The sequence below is a fragment of the Pan paniscus genome, chromosome 5, assembly GCF_029289425.2.
Source record: "Pan paniscus chromosome 5, NHGRI_mPanPan1-v2.0_pri, whole genome shotgun sequence".
In the NCBI taxonomy this organism is placed as follows: Eukaryota; Metazoa; Chordata; class Mammalia; order Primates; family Hominidae; genus Pan; species Pan paniscus.
The window spans coordinates 170,848,591-170,864,542 of NC_073254.2; the positions used below are offsets into that span (position 1 = coordinate 170,848,591).

Here is a 15,952-nt window from a genome sequence, read left to right on the forward strand (position 1 = left end):
ATCTTCCTCAGGTTTCTAGAGAGGAAGGATCTCCCCAGCTGTCTTCAGCAAGGCCGTCTCCTGCCCAGAGAAATAGTCAGCCTAGCAGTTCTACCATGATCAGCGTGCTTCGAGCGGGTGGAGCTCTCAGAAACATCTGGACCGATCACCAGATCAGGCAAGCCTTGTTTCCCAGCCGACGGTCCCCGCAGGAGAATGAGGATGACGAAGATGATTATCAGATGTTCGTGCCGTCATTTTCCTCCTCAGATCTGAACTCTACCAGACTATGTGAAGATAGCACTTCTAGTCGCCCTTGCAGCTGGCATATGGGACAGATGGAGTCCACAGAGACCTCCAGCTCTGGTCACAGGATTGTCAGGCGGGCCAGCAGTGCTGGGGAGAGCAACACGTGCCCTCCTGAAATAGGAACTAGTGACAGAACTAGGGAACTGCAGAACGGCCCCAAAACAGAAGGGCAGGAGGAGATGACTCCCTTTGGGTCATCCATAGAGTTGACTATTGATGACATAGACCATGTCTATGATAACATCAGTTATGAGGACTTAAAACTAATGGTTGCTAAGCGGGAAGAAGCTGAATCCACTCCCTCTAAATCAGGCAGGGACTCCGTTCGCCCCAAGAGCACCCCAGAGTTAGCCTTCACAAAGAGGCAAGCTGGCCACAGTAAGGGCTCTCTTTACGCACAAACAGATGGCACCCTCTCAGGTGGAGAGGCATCCAGCCAAAGCACGCACGAACTCCAAGCGGTTGAGGAGAACATCTATGACACCATAGGGCTCCCAGATCCTCCGTCGCTGGGTTTTAAGTGCAGCAGCCTAAAGCGTGCAAAGCGGAGCACCTTTTTGGGTCTGGAGGCCGACTTCGTGTGCTGTGACAGCCTGAGGCCATTTGTTTCCCAAGACAGCCTCCAGTTCAGTGAGGACGAAGCCCCTTACCATCAGGCCACCCCCGATCATGGTTATCTGAGTTTGCTGTATGACTCTCCCAGCGGTAACTTGTCTATGCCTCATAAGCCTGTATCTGATAAACTGTCCGAAGAAGTAGATGAAATCTGGAATGACCTGGAAAATTACATCAAGAAAAATGAAGACAAGGCCAGAGACCGTCTCCTGGCAGCGTTTCCTGTGAGCAAGGATGATGTGCCAGACAGGCTGCACGCAGAGAGCACCCCTGAGCTGAGCCGGGACGTGGGGCGCTCTGTGTCCACGCTGTCCCTGCCTGAGAGCCAGGCTCTCCTCACGCCCGTGAAGAGCAGGGCTGGCAGAGCCAGCCGCGCCAACTGCCCCTTTGAGGAAGACCTGATTTCTAAAGAAGACTCCTTTATGAGCCTTAACCGGCTTTCTCTGGCTAGTGAAATGCCCCTCATGGACAATCCCTACGACCTGGCCAACAGTGGCCTGTCTCAAACAGACCCAGAAAACCCTGACCTGGGGATGGAGGCCACAGATAAGACAAAAAGCAGGGTGTTTATGATGGCTCGGCAGTACAGTCAGAAGATTAAGAAGGCGAATCAACTTTTAAAAGTGAAAAGTCTGGAGCTGGAGCAGCCGCCGGCCAGTCAGCATCAGAAATCCATGCACAAAGACCTGGCTGCCATCTTGGAAGAGAAGAAGCAGGGAGGGCCCGCCATTGGTATGTGCACCCTGCCCTTCTTCCTTCTCCAAAGTAAGAGGGGAGAGCGGTTTTCAGATTTCAGATGTCCTTAAAACGGACACACCTGTGAGAACACTGACACTCAAGCTTTGTCATCTCAAAGACCACAGACAAAGCCATACTGGCCTTTCTCACATCACCTCCTGTGAATTATGCACATTGTAGCATGATTTGGCCTCAGAGGGTGGTGGTGTGCATGTAACATCTTACCTGCAGAGATAATATTTTAAGAAAGAGTTTTCTCTAAGGTAATCTAAAGTATGAAAAAGACAATCAGTTTTAACCTGTGATATCTCCAACTTTTCCAGTATATCAGTAATTTTTTAGGAGGAGGAGGAGTGTGTATGATCTTCTGAGGTTTGGAAGCATATAGAATAACATTGTTTCTGGCTTCAGGATCTCAACAAAAATGCTAACTCGTGCTAACAAAAAGAGGGGTTTTTTTGCATACTTTTTTTTTTTGAGACAGGATCTCACTGTCACCCAGGCTGGAGTACAATGACACAATCACAGCTCACTGCAGCCTCAGCCTCCCCAGGCTCAAGCAATCCTCCCACCTCAGCCTCCTGAGGTGAGACCAGAGGCACTAACCACCATGCCCAGCTACTTTTTACATTTTTTGTAGAGAAGGGGTTTCACCATGTTGCCCAGGCTGGTCTCGACTCCTGGCCTCAAGCAATCCTCTTGCCTCAGCCTCCCAAAGGGCTGGGATTACAGGTGTGAGCCACCACGCCAGCCATTGTACTTTCCTTAGTTGCTCGCACTATAAATCAATGGTTTTCTCACATATCTCCATTACTGCTCAATTTTATTTATTTATTTATTTTTTTTTTTTTTTTTTGAGATAGGGTCTGGCTCTGTCACCCAGGCAGGAGTGCAGTAGCATGAACATGGCTTACTGCAGCCTCTGCCTCCTGGGCTCAGGTGATCCTCCCACCTCAGCCTCTCTAGTAGCTGGGACTACAGGTGTGTACCACCACGCCCCGCTAATTTTGTGTGTGTGTGTGTGTGTGGTTTTTTTCTAGAGATGGGATTTTATCATGTTGCCCAGGCTGCTCTCAAACTCCTGGGCTCAAGTGACCCTCCCGCCTTGGCCTCCCAAAGTGCTAGGATTACAGGCGTGAGCCACCACACCTGGCCTACTGCTCAGTTTTTTTAAATAGCTGCTGTAACGCATTCAACACTATCTCATTTCGTATTTTCATATGTGCTTCTCAGTTTAATGCTTTAGTTAGACTCCTTTGTGGAGCACAACCAAACCAGAATCTTAGGTATGATATTGTAGGATCAGGACTATGGGAATGAGATGCTCATGGTTAGACTTTTTTGAAGGCCAAAATTTAACACTGATCTCTGGGGAAGAGCCTAGCTGTGAATAAAGCCCCTGATTGTCATAGAAAGAAAAGTCCAAAGGTAGTGGCTCTTGCCTGAGGAGCTTTTACCTCCAGGCGCAGAGAGATTTCTGGCTATAGGCTCAGGAATATGCATTTCAAATAGTATGCCCTTTTCATCATATTTTAAGAAATCCTGCCCCAGATTTTCTAACAAAGGACCACCTTAGTATCAAATGAGAGGAGTCTATTCTACAATTAAAAGTGAAAGCTGGGTGATGGCTTAGTATCAGGACAGGCTCTGATCATTAGCTTCATTATCAGCACATTGGGACAGGTTGATGCCACTAACTATTAAATGCTGTCTTTGGGATTGACATTGACATCCATGGAAACTGAAGAATAGGAAGGGCATATCCAAATCTTAAATGAATGCACAAGTTACATAACAAGAATCTGTAGGGAACTTTTTTTTTAAGTTTGAGAGTATTTAAGAATTGTCTAAAGTTTTAATCTTCAGTACAATTTCTTAACAGATAGGGAAACAAAGTGCTGGAATTGATGCCTGAAGGATTTCACAGACTCTGAGTTCTTCTTTTTAATCAAATGAAGGTTTTGTATGCATGTGAGACTAGAATGCATGTATTTTTCTCCTTGCCATGATGCGCTATGAGTAATTCAAGTCCCTGTTCTGATGCTAGCGTTGCTAAGCTGGTTTGCTGTTACAGGGAAAGTGACTGAGTTCCCGCTGCAGGAGGACAATTTTGGTGGGGTAGGGGAATATATATGGCCTTAGAAACAGTTGTATATTGGCAATTGCAAGCACTAACTAAGTCTGGGTTGGGGCTCCTCAGCATAAGAGGAAATGTAATGCTGAAGTTTTTGATGATGATGGGTTATGCCCACAGACTACCACTGAAAAAGTAGTAATTCCCTGGGCCAGGTTGTTTTGAATATGGACCATCTGTTAAAATACAAAGCTCCAATCTTGATAGAAGCATGTCCTTTGATACCGAATCATTAGGGCCTACGACTACCTCGAGTAGTCTTCTTTTTTACCCACCTTTTTAAGTATTAAATGATTTCACATTGGGGTTTTCTTTTCACTTTTGGTTGGCTCTCCTTTTTGTTTTGCCTGCTGGTGTTGTCTTGGGATGCCCCAGGATCTTTTCTCAGCTTTGCGTCTGGGTCCTTTCTTGACATGGTGGGCTCCTGTCGACGTTCTCCCCAGCAAGGAGGAGGAAATCTCTCCCGAGTCATCTTCTGAGAGTGCTGTCTTCCCTGCCATCTGGCAGAGGCACGTCCCTAGGACCTGATGAGTTATATCCACACCTCGTCCAGCTGGGTGATCGAGACCACTTCCTGTGCCCACTAGGCTTTCCGTCAGTTGACATGATGACTCCTTTTCTCTTTCTTGTTTATCTGGGCACAGGACGTCGTAATCGAATGGACCGATTCTCCAGACTTCTCCGTGTGGGCCTTGCCGCTTTGCCAGGAGCTTGCTCTCGGTGCTGTGCGGAAGGAGGAGCACCTTATTCACCTGCCGAAACTCTCGAGCATCTTTATTGAACTCTCTAGCCGGGGTCTCCAGGCCCCGGCTCAGATTTCTGCCTATAAATCAGCCAACCAGGTCCAGTTGCTCCCACATCTTAGAGCCTGTCATAGCATGCTGGCCATCTTGTTCCATCAGACCTTCCTCCTGATAGTCTTTGAGAGCAAGGAGGCCTTTGGGTTTCTGGGGTTTTTGGTGATGTTTCACATGGGAGAAAACTCCATACAGGCTTGAGAAATTTTCCTCCTTGTGTAGAGTAGGGAAGGCACAATTTTATGCTTTTGTCTGCATCTCGAGCAACATCAGAAACATTTATTTTAATCCTCTGTCTGGAGGATTAAAATGTTGTTTGATATTTCCCTTGGCAAACATTATTCTAAATTTTTGTCTGAGATCATAAGAACTCCAATTTTCAAATCTCAAAAAAGGCAATAAACCAGAGACATTCTTGCGATTGTCATGTAGTCATAATGTATATATTCTATACAACTGTTAATACTAGAACTAAGGATATGGGGGAGCCTCAACTCAGCTGACTAATACTAAGCTTTTTAGGCCAGAGGTGTCATCTCAGGCTGGCTGTTCCCTGTACATCTGGCTAATAGAATCTGTTTAATTACAGCTGGAGCTCTGGAAGCTTGTCTCTTGTTCACATAGATGTCACACAAGCTATAGACTCTTTTAGAAGGTCAAGCTGAAACAAAAAGCCCCTTAGATCAGCAGGTGCAGTGACTCACATCTGTATGGCCAGGCACAGTGACTCACACCTGTATTGCCTACTAGTGAGATACCTTTTATTCAAAATTGATAAATGGTCAACTCTATCATCCAAAGATAAACTGTTCCCATTATGAGTTATCTACAGGAAGCATTTTAGCTGTCTTCTTGCTTCCGCTTTTTCTGCTTATGACCTGATTTCCAGGCCACCTTTCCACTCCCAGTGGTATGGTCTCAGGAAAGTGCATCCCTTTTTAAAAGTAGGCTTAAAATAAAATGAGTCTGGGTGCAGTGACTCACATCTATAATCACAGCACTTTGGGAGGCTGAGGCGGGCAGATCACTTGAGGTCAGGAGTTCAAGACCAGCCTGGTCAACATGGTGAAATCTCGTCTCTACTAAAAATACAAAGAATTAGCCAAGCGTGGTGGCGGGCACCTGTAATCCCAGCTACTCTGGAGGCTGAGGCAGCAGAATCGCTTGAACCTGGGAAGTGGAAGTTGCAGAGAGCCGAGATTGCGCCACTGCAATCCAGCCTGGGCAACAGAGTGAGACTCCATCTCAAAAAAATTAAAAAATAAGTAAAATAAAGAAGGGAGTGAAAAAAAAATCTGAGTAATGAATTAGTTATTCAGACCACTTTCTGTCTAAAACCATGCTAGGTCCTCTATAGGGAGTTGAACAAAATGTACAGCATTGTTCTCCCAGACCAAAAGCTCAGAGGCCAGGCGAGGTGGCTCACACGTGTAATCCTAGCACTTTGGGAGGCCGAAGCAGGAAGATTGCTTGAGCTCAGGAGTTTGTGACCAGCCTGGGCAACATAGCAAGACTTTCTCTCTACAAAAAATTTAAAAGTTAAAAATTTCCAGGCACAGTGGCTCATGCCTATAGTCCCAGGTACTCAGGAGGCTGAGGCAAGAGGATTATTTGAGCCCAGGAGTTTGAGGCTGCAGTGAGTTATGATTGTACCATTCCACTCTAGCCTGGCCAACAGAATAAGACCCTGTCTCAAAAAAAAAAAAAAGAAAAGAAAAGAAAAGCTCAGGGACTAATAAAGTAACTTACATAAAATGGCCAGGTGCAGTGACTCACACCTGTAATCCCAGCACTTAGGGAGGCCAAGGCTGGTGGATCACTTGAGATCAGGAGTTCGAGACCAGCTTGGCTAACATGGCAAAACCCTGTCTCTACTATAAATACAAAAATTAGCCATGCGTGGTGGTGGGCGCCTGTAGTCCCAGCTACTAGGAAGGCTGAGGCAGGAGAATCACTTGAACCCAGGAGGTAGATGTTGCAGTGAGCCAAGATCCTGCCACTGCACTCCAGCCTGGGCAACAGAGTGAGACTTTGTCTCAAAAAAACATAAAATGAAAATAAAGTAACCTACATAAAATAATTAGCAACACAGCAATACAAATTGTGTGTGTGTGCATGTGTATGTGCACACACAGGCAACAGCTAGGTACACACTATGTAAGACTTCAGAGAAGAGAAATCAGAAAAGGATTCAAGTAAGGAGAAGATAGGGCTTATGGAGAATCTTGAGAGATGAGTAGGATTTGATTAAGCAAAGGACAAGGAGCGTATAATAAGACAAAGGCCTGGGAAATACTGTGGATATTTTGGATGATATGTGATTTCAGATTATCTGGGCGAAAGTCAAGATCTGATTGTTCTTACAAGACTTAATGGTTAAATTTTGATAATGGAATAGTTTGTTTGAATTTTTAAAGTTCTACATTTTCCAAAATTGTCATCTTCTTGGAACCTTGTAGAAGTTCAGAGCCTTCCTGATACAGCTGTAGGATCAGGCTCAGGGCTATACTGTATGTGAGAATGGCTTGAGCAGACCATCTGCCTTTCAGGCAGGTCTGCTAACTAATGACTATATTAAAGGTCCAGCTGATTTTGATTTGGTTTCATAGTTAATGAAATATTATAGTTTCAGGATGGCTACCATGGGCACACTGGTGTCTGTGGAGACTTTTACACTCTTTCTCTTAAGATGTTGCTAAACCCTAATTAGTATTAAGAGTCTTTTTTTTTTTTTTTAATTTATTTATTTTATTGATCATTCTTGGGTGTTTCTCACAGAGGGGGATTTGGCAGGGTCATAGGACAATAGTGGAGGGAGGGTCAGCAGATAAACAAGTGAACAAAGGTCTCTGGTTTTCCTATGCAGAGGACCCTGGGGCCTTCCGTAGTGTTTGTGTCCCTGGGTACTTGAGATTAGGGAGTGGTGATGACTCTTAACAAGCATGCTGCCTTCAAGCATCTGTTTAACAAAGCACAACTTGCACCACCCTTAATCCATTTAACCCTGAGTGGACACAGCACATGTTTCAGAGAGCACAGAGTTGGGGGTAAGGTCACCGATCAACAGGATCACAAGGCAGAAGAATTTTTCCTAGTACAGAACAAAATGAAAAGTCTCCCGTGTCTACCTCCCTCTACACAGACATGGCAACCATCCGATCTCTCAATCCCTTCCCCGCCTTTCCCCCGCTTCTATTCCACAAAACCGCCATTGTCATCATGGCCCATTCCCAATGAGCTGCCGGGTACACCTCCCAGACGGGGCGGTGGCCGGGCAGAGGGGCTCCTCACTTCCCAGTAGGGGCGGCCGGGCAGAGGCGCCCCTCATCTCCCGGACCGGGCAGCTGGCTGGGCGGGGGGCTGACCCCCCCACCTCCCTCCCAGACGGGGCGGCTGGCCAGGCAGAGGGGCTCCTCACTTCCCAGTAGGGGCGGCCGGGCAGAGGCGCCCCTCACCTCCCGGACGGGGCGGCTGGCCGGGCGGGGGGCTGACCCCCCCACCTCCCTCCCGGTCGGGGCGGTTGGCCTGGCGGGGGGCTGACGCCCCCACCTCCCTCCCGGACGGGGCGGCTGGCCGGGCAGAGGGGCTCCTCACTTCCCAGTAGGGGCGGCCGGGCAGAGGCGCCCCTCACCTCCCGGACGGGGTGGCCGGCCGGGCGGGGGGCTGACCCCCCCACCTCCCTCCCGGACAGGGCGGCGGGCCAGGCGGGGGGCTGACCCCCCCACCTCCCCCCCGGATGGGGCGGCTGGCCGGGCGGGGGGCTGACCCCCCCCACCTCCTTCCCGGATGGGGCGGCTGGCGGGGCAGAGGGGCTCCTCACTTCCCAGTAGGGGCAGCCGGGCAGAGGCGCCCCTCACCTCCCGGACGGGGCGGCTGGCCGGGCGGGGGGCTGACCCCCCCACCTCCCTCCCGGTCGGGGCGGCTGGCCTGGCGGGGGGCTGAACCCCCACCTCCCTCCCGGACGGGGCGACTGGCCAGGCGGGGGGCTGACTCCCCCACCTCCCTCCCGGATGGGGCGGCTGGCCAGGCGGGGGGCTGACCCCCCCACCTCCCTCCCGGACGGGGTGGCTGGCCGGGCGGGGGGCTGACCCCCCCCACCTCCTTCCCGGACGGGGCGGCTGGCTGGGCAGAGGGGCTCCTCACTTCCCAGTAGGGGCAGCCAGGCAGAGGCGCCCCTCACCTCCCAGACGGGGCGGCTGGCCGGGCAGGGGGCTGACCCCCCCACCTCCCTCCCGGATGGGGCGGCTGGCCGGGCGGGGGGCTGACCCCCCCACCTCCCTCCCGGACGGGGCGGCTGGCCTGGTGGGGGCTGACCCCCACCTCCCTCCTGGATGGGGTGGCTGCCGGGCAGAGACGCTCCTCACTTCCCAGACGGGGTGGCTGCCGGGCGGAGGGGCTCCTCACTTCTCATATGGGGTGGTTGCCAGGCGGAGGGTCTCCTCACTTCTCAGACGGGGCGGCTGGGCAGAGACGCTCCTCACCTCCCAGACGGGGTCGCGGCCGGGTAGAGGTGCTCCTCACTTCCCAGACGGGGCGGCGGGGCAGAGGCGCTCCCCACATCTCAGACGATGGGCGGCTGGGCAGAGACGCTCCTCACTTCCTAGATGGGATGGTGGCCGGGAAGAGGCGCTCCTCACTTCCTAGATGGCATGGCGGCCGGGCAGAGACGCTCCTCACTTTCCAGACTGGGTAGCCAGGCAGAGGGGCTCCTCACGTCCCAGATGATGGGCGGCCAGGCAGAGACGCTCCTCACTTCCCAGATGGGGTGGCGGCCGGGCAGAGGCTGCAATCTCGGCACTTTGGGAGGCCTAAGGCAGGCGGCATGCTTCGCCGGGTGGTCAGAGCTATTCGCCCATAGTCCGTAGCCCAGAGCCGGGGCTGCTCGGCTCTCCGTCCCGGGGGGCCGGGGCCAGGCTGGAGGCGTGCGAGCCTCTCATCGCCGCCTCCCAGCGCAGCCACCCGAGCCGCCGCCGCCGCCTCCCTCCATGGCTGCGGCGCCGCCACCCGACAGCTCGTCTGGCTCCAGCCCGGTCTCCGTGTCCCTTTTTTTTGTATTTTTAGTAGAGATGGGGTTTCACCATGTTGGACAGGCTGGTCTCAAACTCCTGACCTCACGTGATCGGTCTGCCTTGGCTTCAGTATTAAGAGTCTTTACTGCACCTTTTATGGAATCATTTCTCAAGTTTTTGTAACTAGAAATTTCAACAATAATAATCTCTGTTCTTCCAAGGAATTTGGAGTTGAAAACTCAAAGGATCTGAGTATAGGTCTGTAATGAGAAGTTAGACTATTTACCTTGATCACAGGGAATAGGGGGTGAGGGATTGGGTTGCAATTAAAGGTCACACAATAACAGGTTGTTTCTCTCTCCTCATAGAAGATAGACTCAAAAGAAATGGCAAAACTCACCTAAATGAGTATTTATTAGTAGTTTAAGTTCAAGAAATAATTTACTGATAACACATCATTAAAAATGTAAATAGCTTAAAGAAGAAGAAGAAAACAGTGTTATCTGCTGGTTGTCATATATAGGATACATTTCCTTCACAGAGATTGTGTCAATATGGTCTGAGCAAGATATAGGATGCGTTAGAGGAAGCTTGTCCAACCTATGGCCCACAGCTGCATGCAGCCCATAACAGCTTTGAATGTGGCCCAACACAAATTTGTAAACTTTCTTAAAACATTAAGGGTTTTTTTTATTTTGAGATTTTTAAAAAGCTCATCAGCTATCACTACTGTTAGTGTATTTTATGTGTGTCACAAGACAATTCTTCTTCCTCCAATGTCTCCTGGGGAAGCCAAAAGATTGGACACCCCTGCATTAGAGTTTTTTGATTCTAGGGTGGTTGTGCAGATACCTGGATTGGGGAGGGTGGCAGATCTTGAAATTGTCATCTCTGGGCTCCCATCTTAAATTTTTGCTAGCCGAAGAGAATCCCCTACCCATAGCATGGTTAATGTATTAATATTTAGAAATATCTGTACTCAGAATCAGGGCAAAGGGGAGAATGGACTTGTGGCTTAATTTTAAGCGGCAAAAGCTTTTGTGGAAGTAACTGTTAGGTCCTATTCTTGAACCAGTAGTAGAGAGCATTAGATTATTGAGTACATGCACAGACGGTTCCTTCTTAATGTCTTGGCGGCCTAGGCTTTAGTGCTCTGCTTCTTGGGGATGTGAAATGAGATGTGAGTTAGTCAATACATGTGGTTTTGAAGCACTTGAGGAGAGAACTTTCCTTAGTAGACATTGGTTCCCCAGACAATCGCAGTGGAGGGCTGCCTGGAAGCAAGAAGCGCAGGAACAGCCAGGAGCTGACTCCTCTAGGAGCAGCTGTCTGAGACAAAAGAAGAATGATGGGAAGCCAGGGGTAGCCATTGGATTGTGGATTGTGGCCATGCTGCTTTTTTTGTTTGTTTGTTTTTGTTTTAGATGGAGTCTCACTCTGTCACCCAGGCTAGAGTGCAGTGGCACGATCTCGGCTCACTGCAGCCTCCGCCTCCCAGGTTCAAGCAATTCTCCTGCCTCAGCCTCCCAAGTAGCTGGGACTACAGGTGCACGCCACCATGCCTGGCTAAATTTTTGTATTTTTAGTAGAGATGGGGTTTCACCATGTTGGCCAGGCTGGTCTTGAACTCCTGACCTCAAGTGATCCACCTGGTTTGGCCTCCAAAAGTGCTAGAATTATAGGCGTGAGCCACTATGCCCAGCCCTGCGATGCTGCTTTTAAAGACTGCTTGAATGATTTTTCATTGACCAGCTGAAGTGCTGACTTTCTTACTTTTATGATGCATGTTTTCAGCACTGACACTGTTTTATGCTTATAAAGAACACTAGAAACTTTCATTATATATAGTGGACACTTGCAGACCTGCTGTTGAAACAAAATAATGGACAATTAGATGAAATTAAATGAACTTTTAGGTGGCATTTTTATTTATATTAAACCATGGATTTGTGTGTGTGTGTGTTGCTCAGAGTTCAAAGATTACTCATCCTTAGACATCAGTTAGTCTTGTCTACTGTCAAAATTTTAAAATACGTTGGTTAGAATGTTATTCTCTTATTTTTAATCTTCACGTATAGGAATTATCCTGTGTGTATTTACTGTTTCAATATTTGCCTTCCAGGTGCCAGGATTGCTGAGTATTCCCAGTTGTATGACCAGATTGTATTCAGAGAGTCTCCCTTGAAAATTCAGAAGGATGGCTGGGCCAGCCCTCAAGAATCCTCCCTCCTGAGGTCTGCGTCACCTTCCCAGGTCCACCATGGTAGTGAAGACTGGCTTCTGCATTCAACCTATAGTAATGGAGAGTTAGCAGATTTCTGTCTCCCACCAGAGCAAGACTTGAGGTCAAGATATCCCACGTTTGAGATCAATACAAAAAGTACTCCCAGGCAATTGTCCGCAGCTTGCTCTGTGCCTTCTCTTCAAACCTCTGACCCTCTGCCAAGCTCTGTGCAGAGATGCAGCGTGGTAGTAAGTCAGCCCAACAAAGAGAACTGGTGTCAGGACCATCTTTACAACTCCTTGGGTCGGAAAGGGATCAGCGCTAAATCTCAGCCTTATCACAGGTCCCAGTCATCTTCCTCCGTCTTGATCAACAAATCAATGGATTCCATCAACTACCCTAGTGATGTGGGAAAGCAGCAGCTGCTGTCTTTACACAGAAGTTCAAGGTGTGAGAGTCACCAGGACTTGCTGCCAGATATTGCTGACTCGCATCAACAGGGCACTGAAAAACTCTCAGATCTCACACTCCAAGACTCACAGAAAGTTGTGGTGGTCAATAGAAATTTACCCTTAAATGCCCAAATTGCAACACAGAATTATTTTTCCAATTTCAAAGAGACTGATGGAGATGAAGATGACTATGTGGAAATCAAGTCAGAAGAAGATGAGTCAGAGTTGGAGCTATCTCACAATCGTAGAAGGAAATCTGACTCAAAGTTTGTGGATGCTGACTTTTCTGATAATGTCTGCAGCGGCAACACATCGCATTCTTTGAATAGTCCGCGCACTCCAAAAAAGCCGGTTAACAGCAAACTTGGCCTTTCACCATATCTGACACCATATAATGATTCTGACAAACTGAATGACTATCTTTGGAGGGGGCCATCTCCCAATCAACAAAATATTGTCCAGTCTCTAAGGGAAAAATTTCAGTGTCTCAGTTCAAGCAGCTTTGCTTAAGGTTCTTCATAATAACTGCTTGAATCAACTTCTTATTTTGCTCATAAAACGTTACAGATACTGATGAGGTGTTTTATGTATACCAGATTAAAACAATTTTGTAAGAACCAGAGGTGTAAAATATACTTTCTTTTACAGCACAACTTTTTGAAATGGCTGACGATGCAGCCCGGATTGTACTGTAGCACATGTTGGCATCAACAGTATATTTTCTCATGCTGAGTGTCTTCATGTTTCATGTAAGTCAATCTTACTTGAAAGTTTTTAGACTTTTAACACGATGGCCATAACCTGACAATAGTGCCCACACCTTAAGAAATGCAATAATCCTTTCCTGTTATCCAGAAGGCCCAGGTAGTTTTATCCTGTGACTCAAAGGCAGCAAGGAGACTTTTTCACATTTTAAAAGGCAACGAAAGCTGTTGAAAGAATTATGCTTATATCTCACATTTTGGTTATATTTGTGGTAACACCTTAGGATAACGTAAGCCAGAGATCTGTAATTGGACTGCAGTCTGAGGTGCCCATTTTAGGGTTTTTGTGCTAGTATTCTTTTATGTCATTTTGATGCAGAAATTGTGTGACTGTTGAAAATTAAAATGTGGCGGGACCCATTTTCTGTACGCAGAACCCTTTACCTGTATTCCTGGACAAGGCCTAGAGAACGAGCTGCTCATCATGTTTCTAATATAATTTCTGGGGTGAAATGAATGATTTCCTTACTGGCTTAGAGAAAACCAAGGTCAATAAAATGCAGATTGACTTAACTATTAGAAAAGATGGGATGACTTCTGGGAACCACTTAACTCTTCAAATGACAGTTGAAAGAGAAAAAGCAGAACTGAAATCCCACCAGACCATTTTGTGTGCCTGTTTCTAATCAATACAAAGTTAAGCATGAGCTAAAATCAGACAAAGCACTTTAAATTTATCCTTTCCAGCTTTGCACATGCACCCTCCTGAGTTTGGGATTCTGCCAAATGACCAACTTGATCCTGGCCCTGGGGAGTCACTGGCTGCAGGAATAGGGCAAGAATCTGTTTCCTAAACTACACATAACATGGGAGCCTTTTTTTCGTTGTTTTCAGGTATATTAAAGAATGAAATCTTTGGTTACTAGGTGCTGACTAATAAATAACACCTTTTATATTCTGACCATTTGTCACATTTCATTGTGATACTGTATACTGATCTAACTCCTTATGAAAGGCAACAAACAAAAATAAGACATTGAATAAAAAAAAAATCAAGCTAAAGAGAAAAATGAAGGCAGATATATTGCAACTTTATGAACATATTCTATTTTATTGAAGACTGCAATTAATGCAGCAAGAATGCTTTCTCAAGCGGTGGCCTTTGTATTCTCATTTTAATCAGGTGTACATTCTATGGCCTCTCCCCCATGCTGTTAGTTTCTATTTTAAAAGATACAATAATATATGTAGGGAAAGGGGCCTGGGCTCTTCATTTAAAGGTAAGCAGTAATATTGAGTAAGTGACATAATTCTTTTTCTCTTTGTTAAGTCCTATGCCTCTTTTTCTTAACTGTAAAACATAGAATATGAGCGTTTTTATCTTACAAATAGGTACCTAAGGCATGTGATTTTATTTTTAAATAACAAAAAATAACCCAAGTTTCTTGCTTCTCCAAAGTATTCTTCTCATAGCTTATAAAAGAAAGTCCACATTGAATAGCATGGTCTGGAAACATTCCTTCTTTATTGTCTTTATTTGAACATGATACGAGTTTCCAAGATGAAATGATTGAAAAAGATAAGTACCACAAGAAAGTTTTTTGTGTTTGTTTGTTTTTTTCTTGAGACTGAGTCTCTCTCTGTTGCCCAAGCTGGAGTGCAATCTTGGCTCACTGCAGCCTCCACCTCCCCAGTTCCAGCGATTCTCCTGCCTCAGCCTCTTGAGTAGCCGGAATTACAGGTGCCTGCCACCACACCTGGCTAATTTTTGTGTTGTTAGTAGAGGCGGGGTTTCATCATGTTGGCCAGGCTGGTCTCGAACTCCTGATCTCATGATCCGTCTGCCTCGGCCTTCCAGAGTGCTGGGATCACAGGCATGAGCCACTGCGCCCGGCCAAGAAAGTATGTTTTTAGAGGTGTGTGTAAGTGCATTTGTATTACCTATGAACAAAATTACCTGACTCTTGTCCCAGGAAAGCTGTTTCGCATTTTCGCTTTTTGATTGGTATTATCCAATTCTATATAGTTCATATTATTGTTCTGTCTGACTCTCAGAAATTACTTCTTCACGCCAGTGTCTTGTTGCATGACTTTGATGTCACCTATAGGAATACACCTCACTGCACGTAAGTGGGTATCTTACTGTATAAAAGGTCTACATGGCTTTAGGTTTTAGGACAAATGTGTAGATTTATAGATCATTTCTGTTGGCCAGGACACAGATTTTGAGAGCTGTGTGTATATATATATAATCATGTTTGTATTTTTTTCTTGAAAGTTATCAATTGCTTTTGTTTAAAATAGTTTGTTTTAGAGGTGGGGTGGGGATGTATATAACGGGGAAAAGTTATATGTACTTTAAAGTATGTCAAGTTCTTACTAGTTTCCTGTACTGAAGGTTCAATTTTTTTTATATAAGTTTACTTTTCACCTGCTCTATTCTTTGTGGGGAAAAAATGCATCTAGAGAAACATAGTTTAAATACTGTATATAAGATAATGAAAGTAACGTCCATTATTTAATAAAGTTTGTAAAGTACAAGGTAATTTATAGTGTGAATTAATGTGTTTATTTTAGAACATCAAGATGTTTCCAAACTACATTTAGCTATAATACTTTTTCTTGTGAACCATGGAGAAAATGGTGCAGGGTCACAATGATATAACTATGTCTCAGTGGCCCATGATAGACCATTTTCTACATCTTTGGATTACCTTTGAAACAGTGAATTTGGTGTCTAGGATTTTTGTTTTCTTGAGAGAAAGCTAAATTAGATCAGTTGCTAAATTACCTTTTGAAAAAATTTGCAGTAAGTAACAGAAGACATTCTTTTAACTTTTATTATTGAATCAAAAAATTAATATAGCCGGGCATGGTGGTTCACACCTGTAATCCTAGCACTTTGGGAGGCCAAGGTGAGTGGATCACTTGAGGCCAGGAGTTTGAGACCAGCCTAGCCAACATGGTGAAACCCTGTCTCCACTAAAAATG

At 46.5% G+C, this 15,952-nt stretch overlaps 1 protein-coding gene across 5 annotated transcripts in view; it reads left to right on the top strand.

Annotated features, from left to right (window-relative positions):
• The window catches only part of PLEKHG1 (pleckstrin homology and RhoGEF domain containing G1), a 246,055-nt gene extending 230,548 nt beyond the window's left edge, over positions 1 to 15,507 (top strand). For all 5 annotated transcript variants that reach the window (XM_063605030.1, XM_057302611.2, XM_024929265.4 and 2 more), the window contains exons 15-16: positions 12 to 1,635; positions 11,704 to 15,507. In XM_063605030.1, the coding sequence (XP_063461100.1) occupies positions 12 to 1,635; positions 11,704 to 12,767 (2,688 nt within the window). In that variant the 3' untranslated portion in view covers positions 12,768 to 15,507. The remainder of the gene's footprint in view (positions 1 to 11; positions 1,636 to 11,703) is intronic.
• The last annotated feature ends 445 nt before the right edge of the window (positions 15,508 to 15,952 follow it).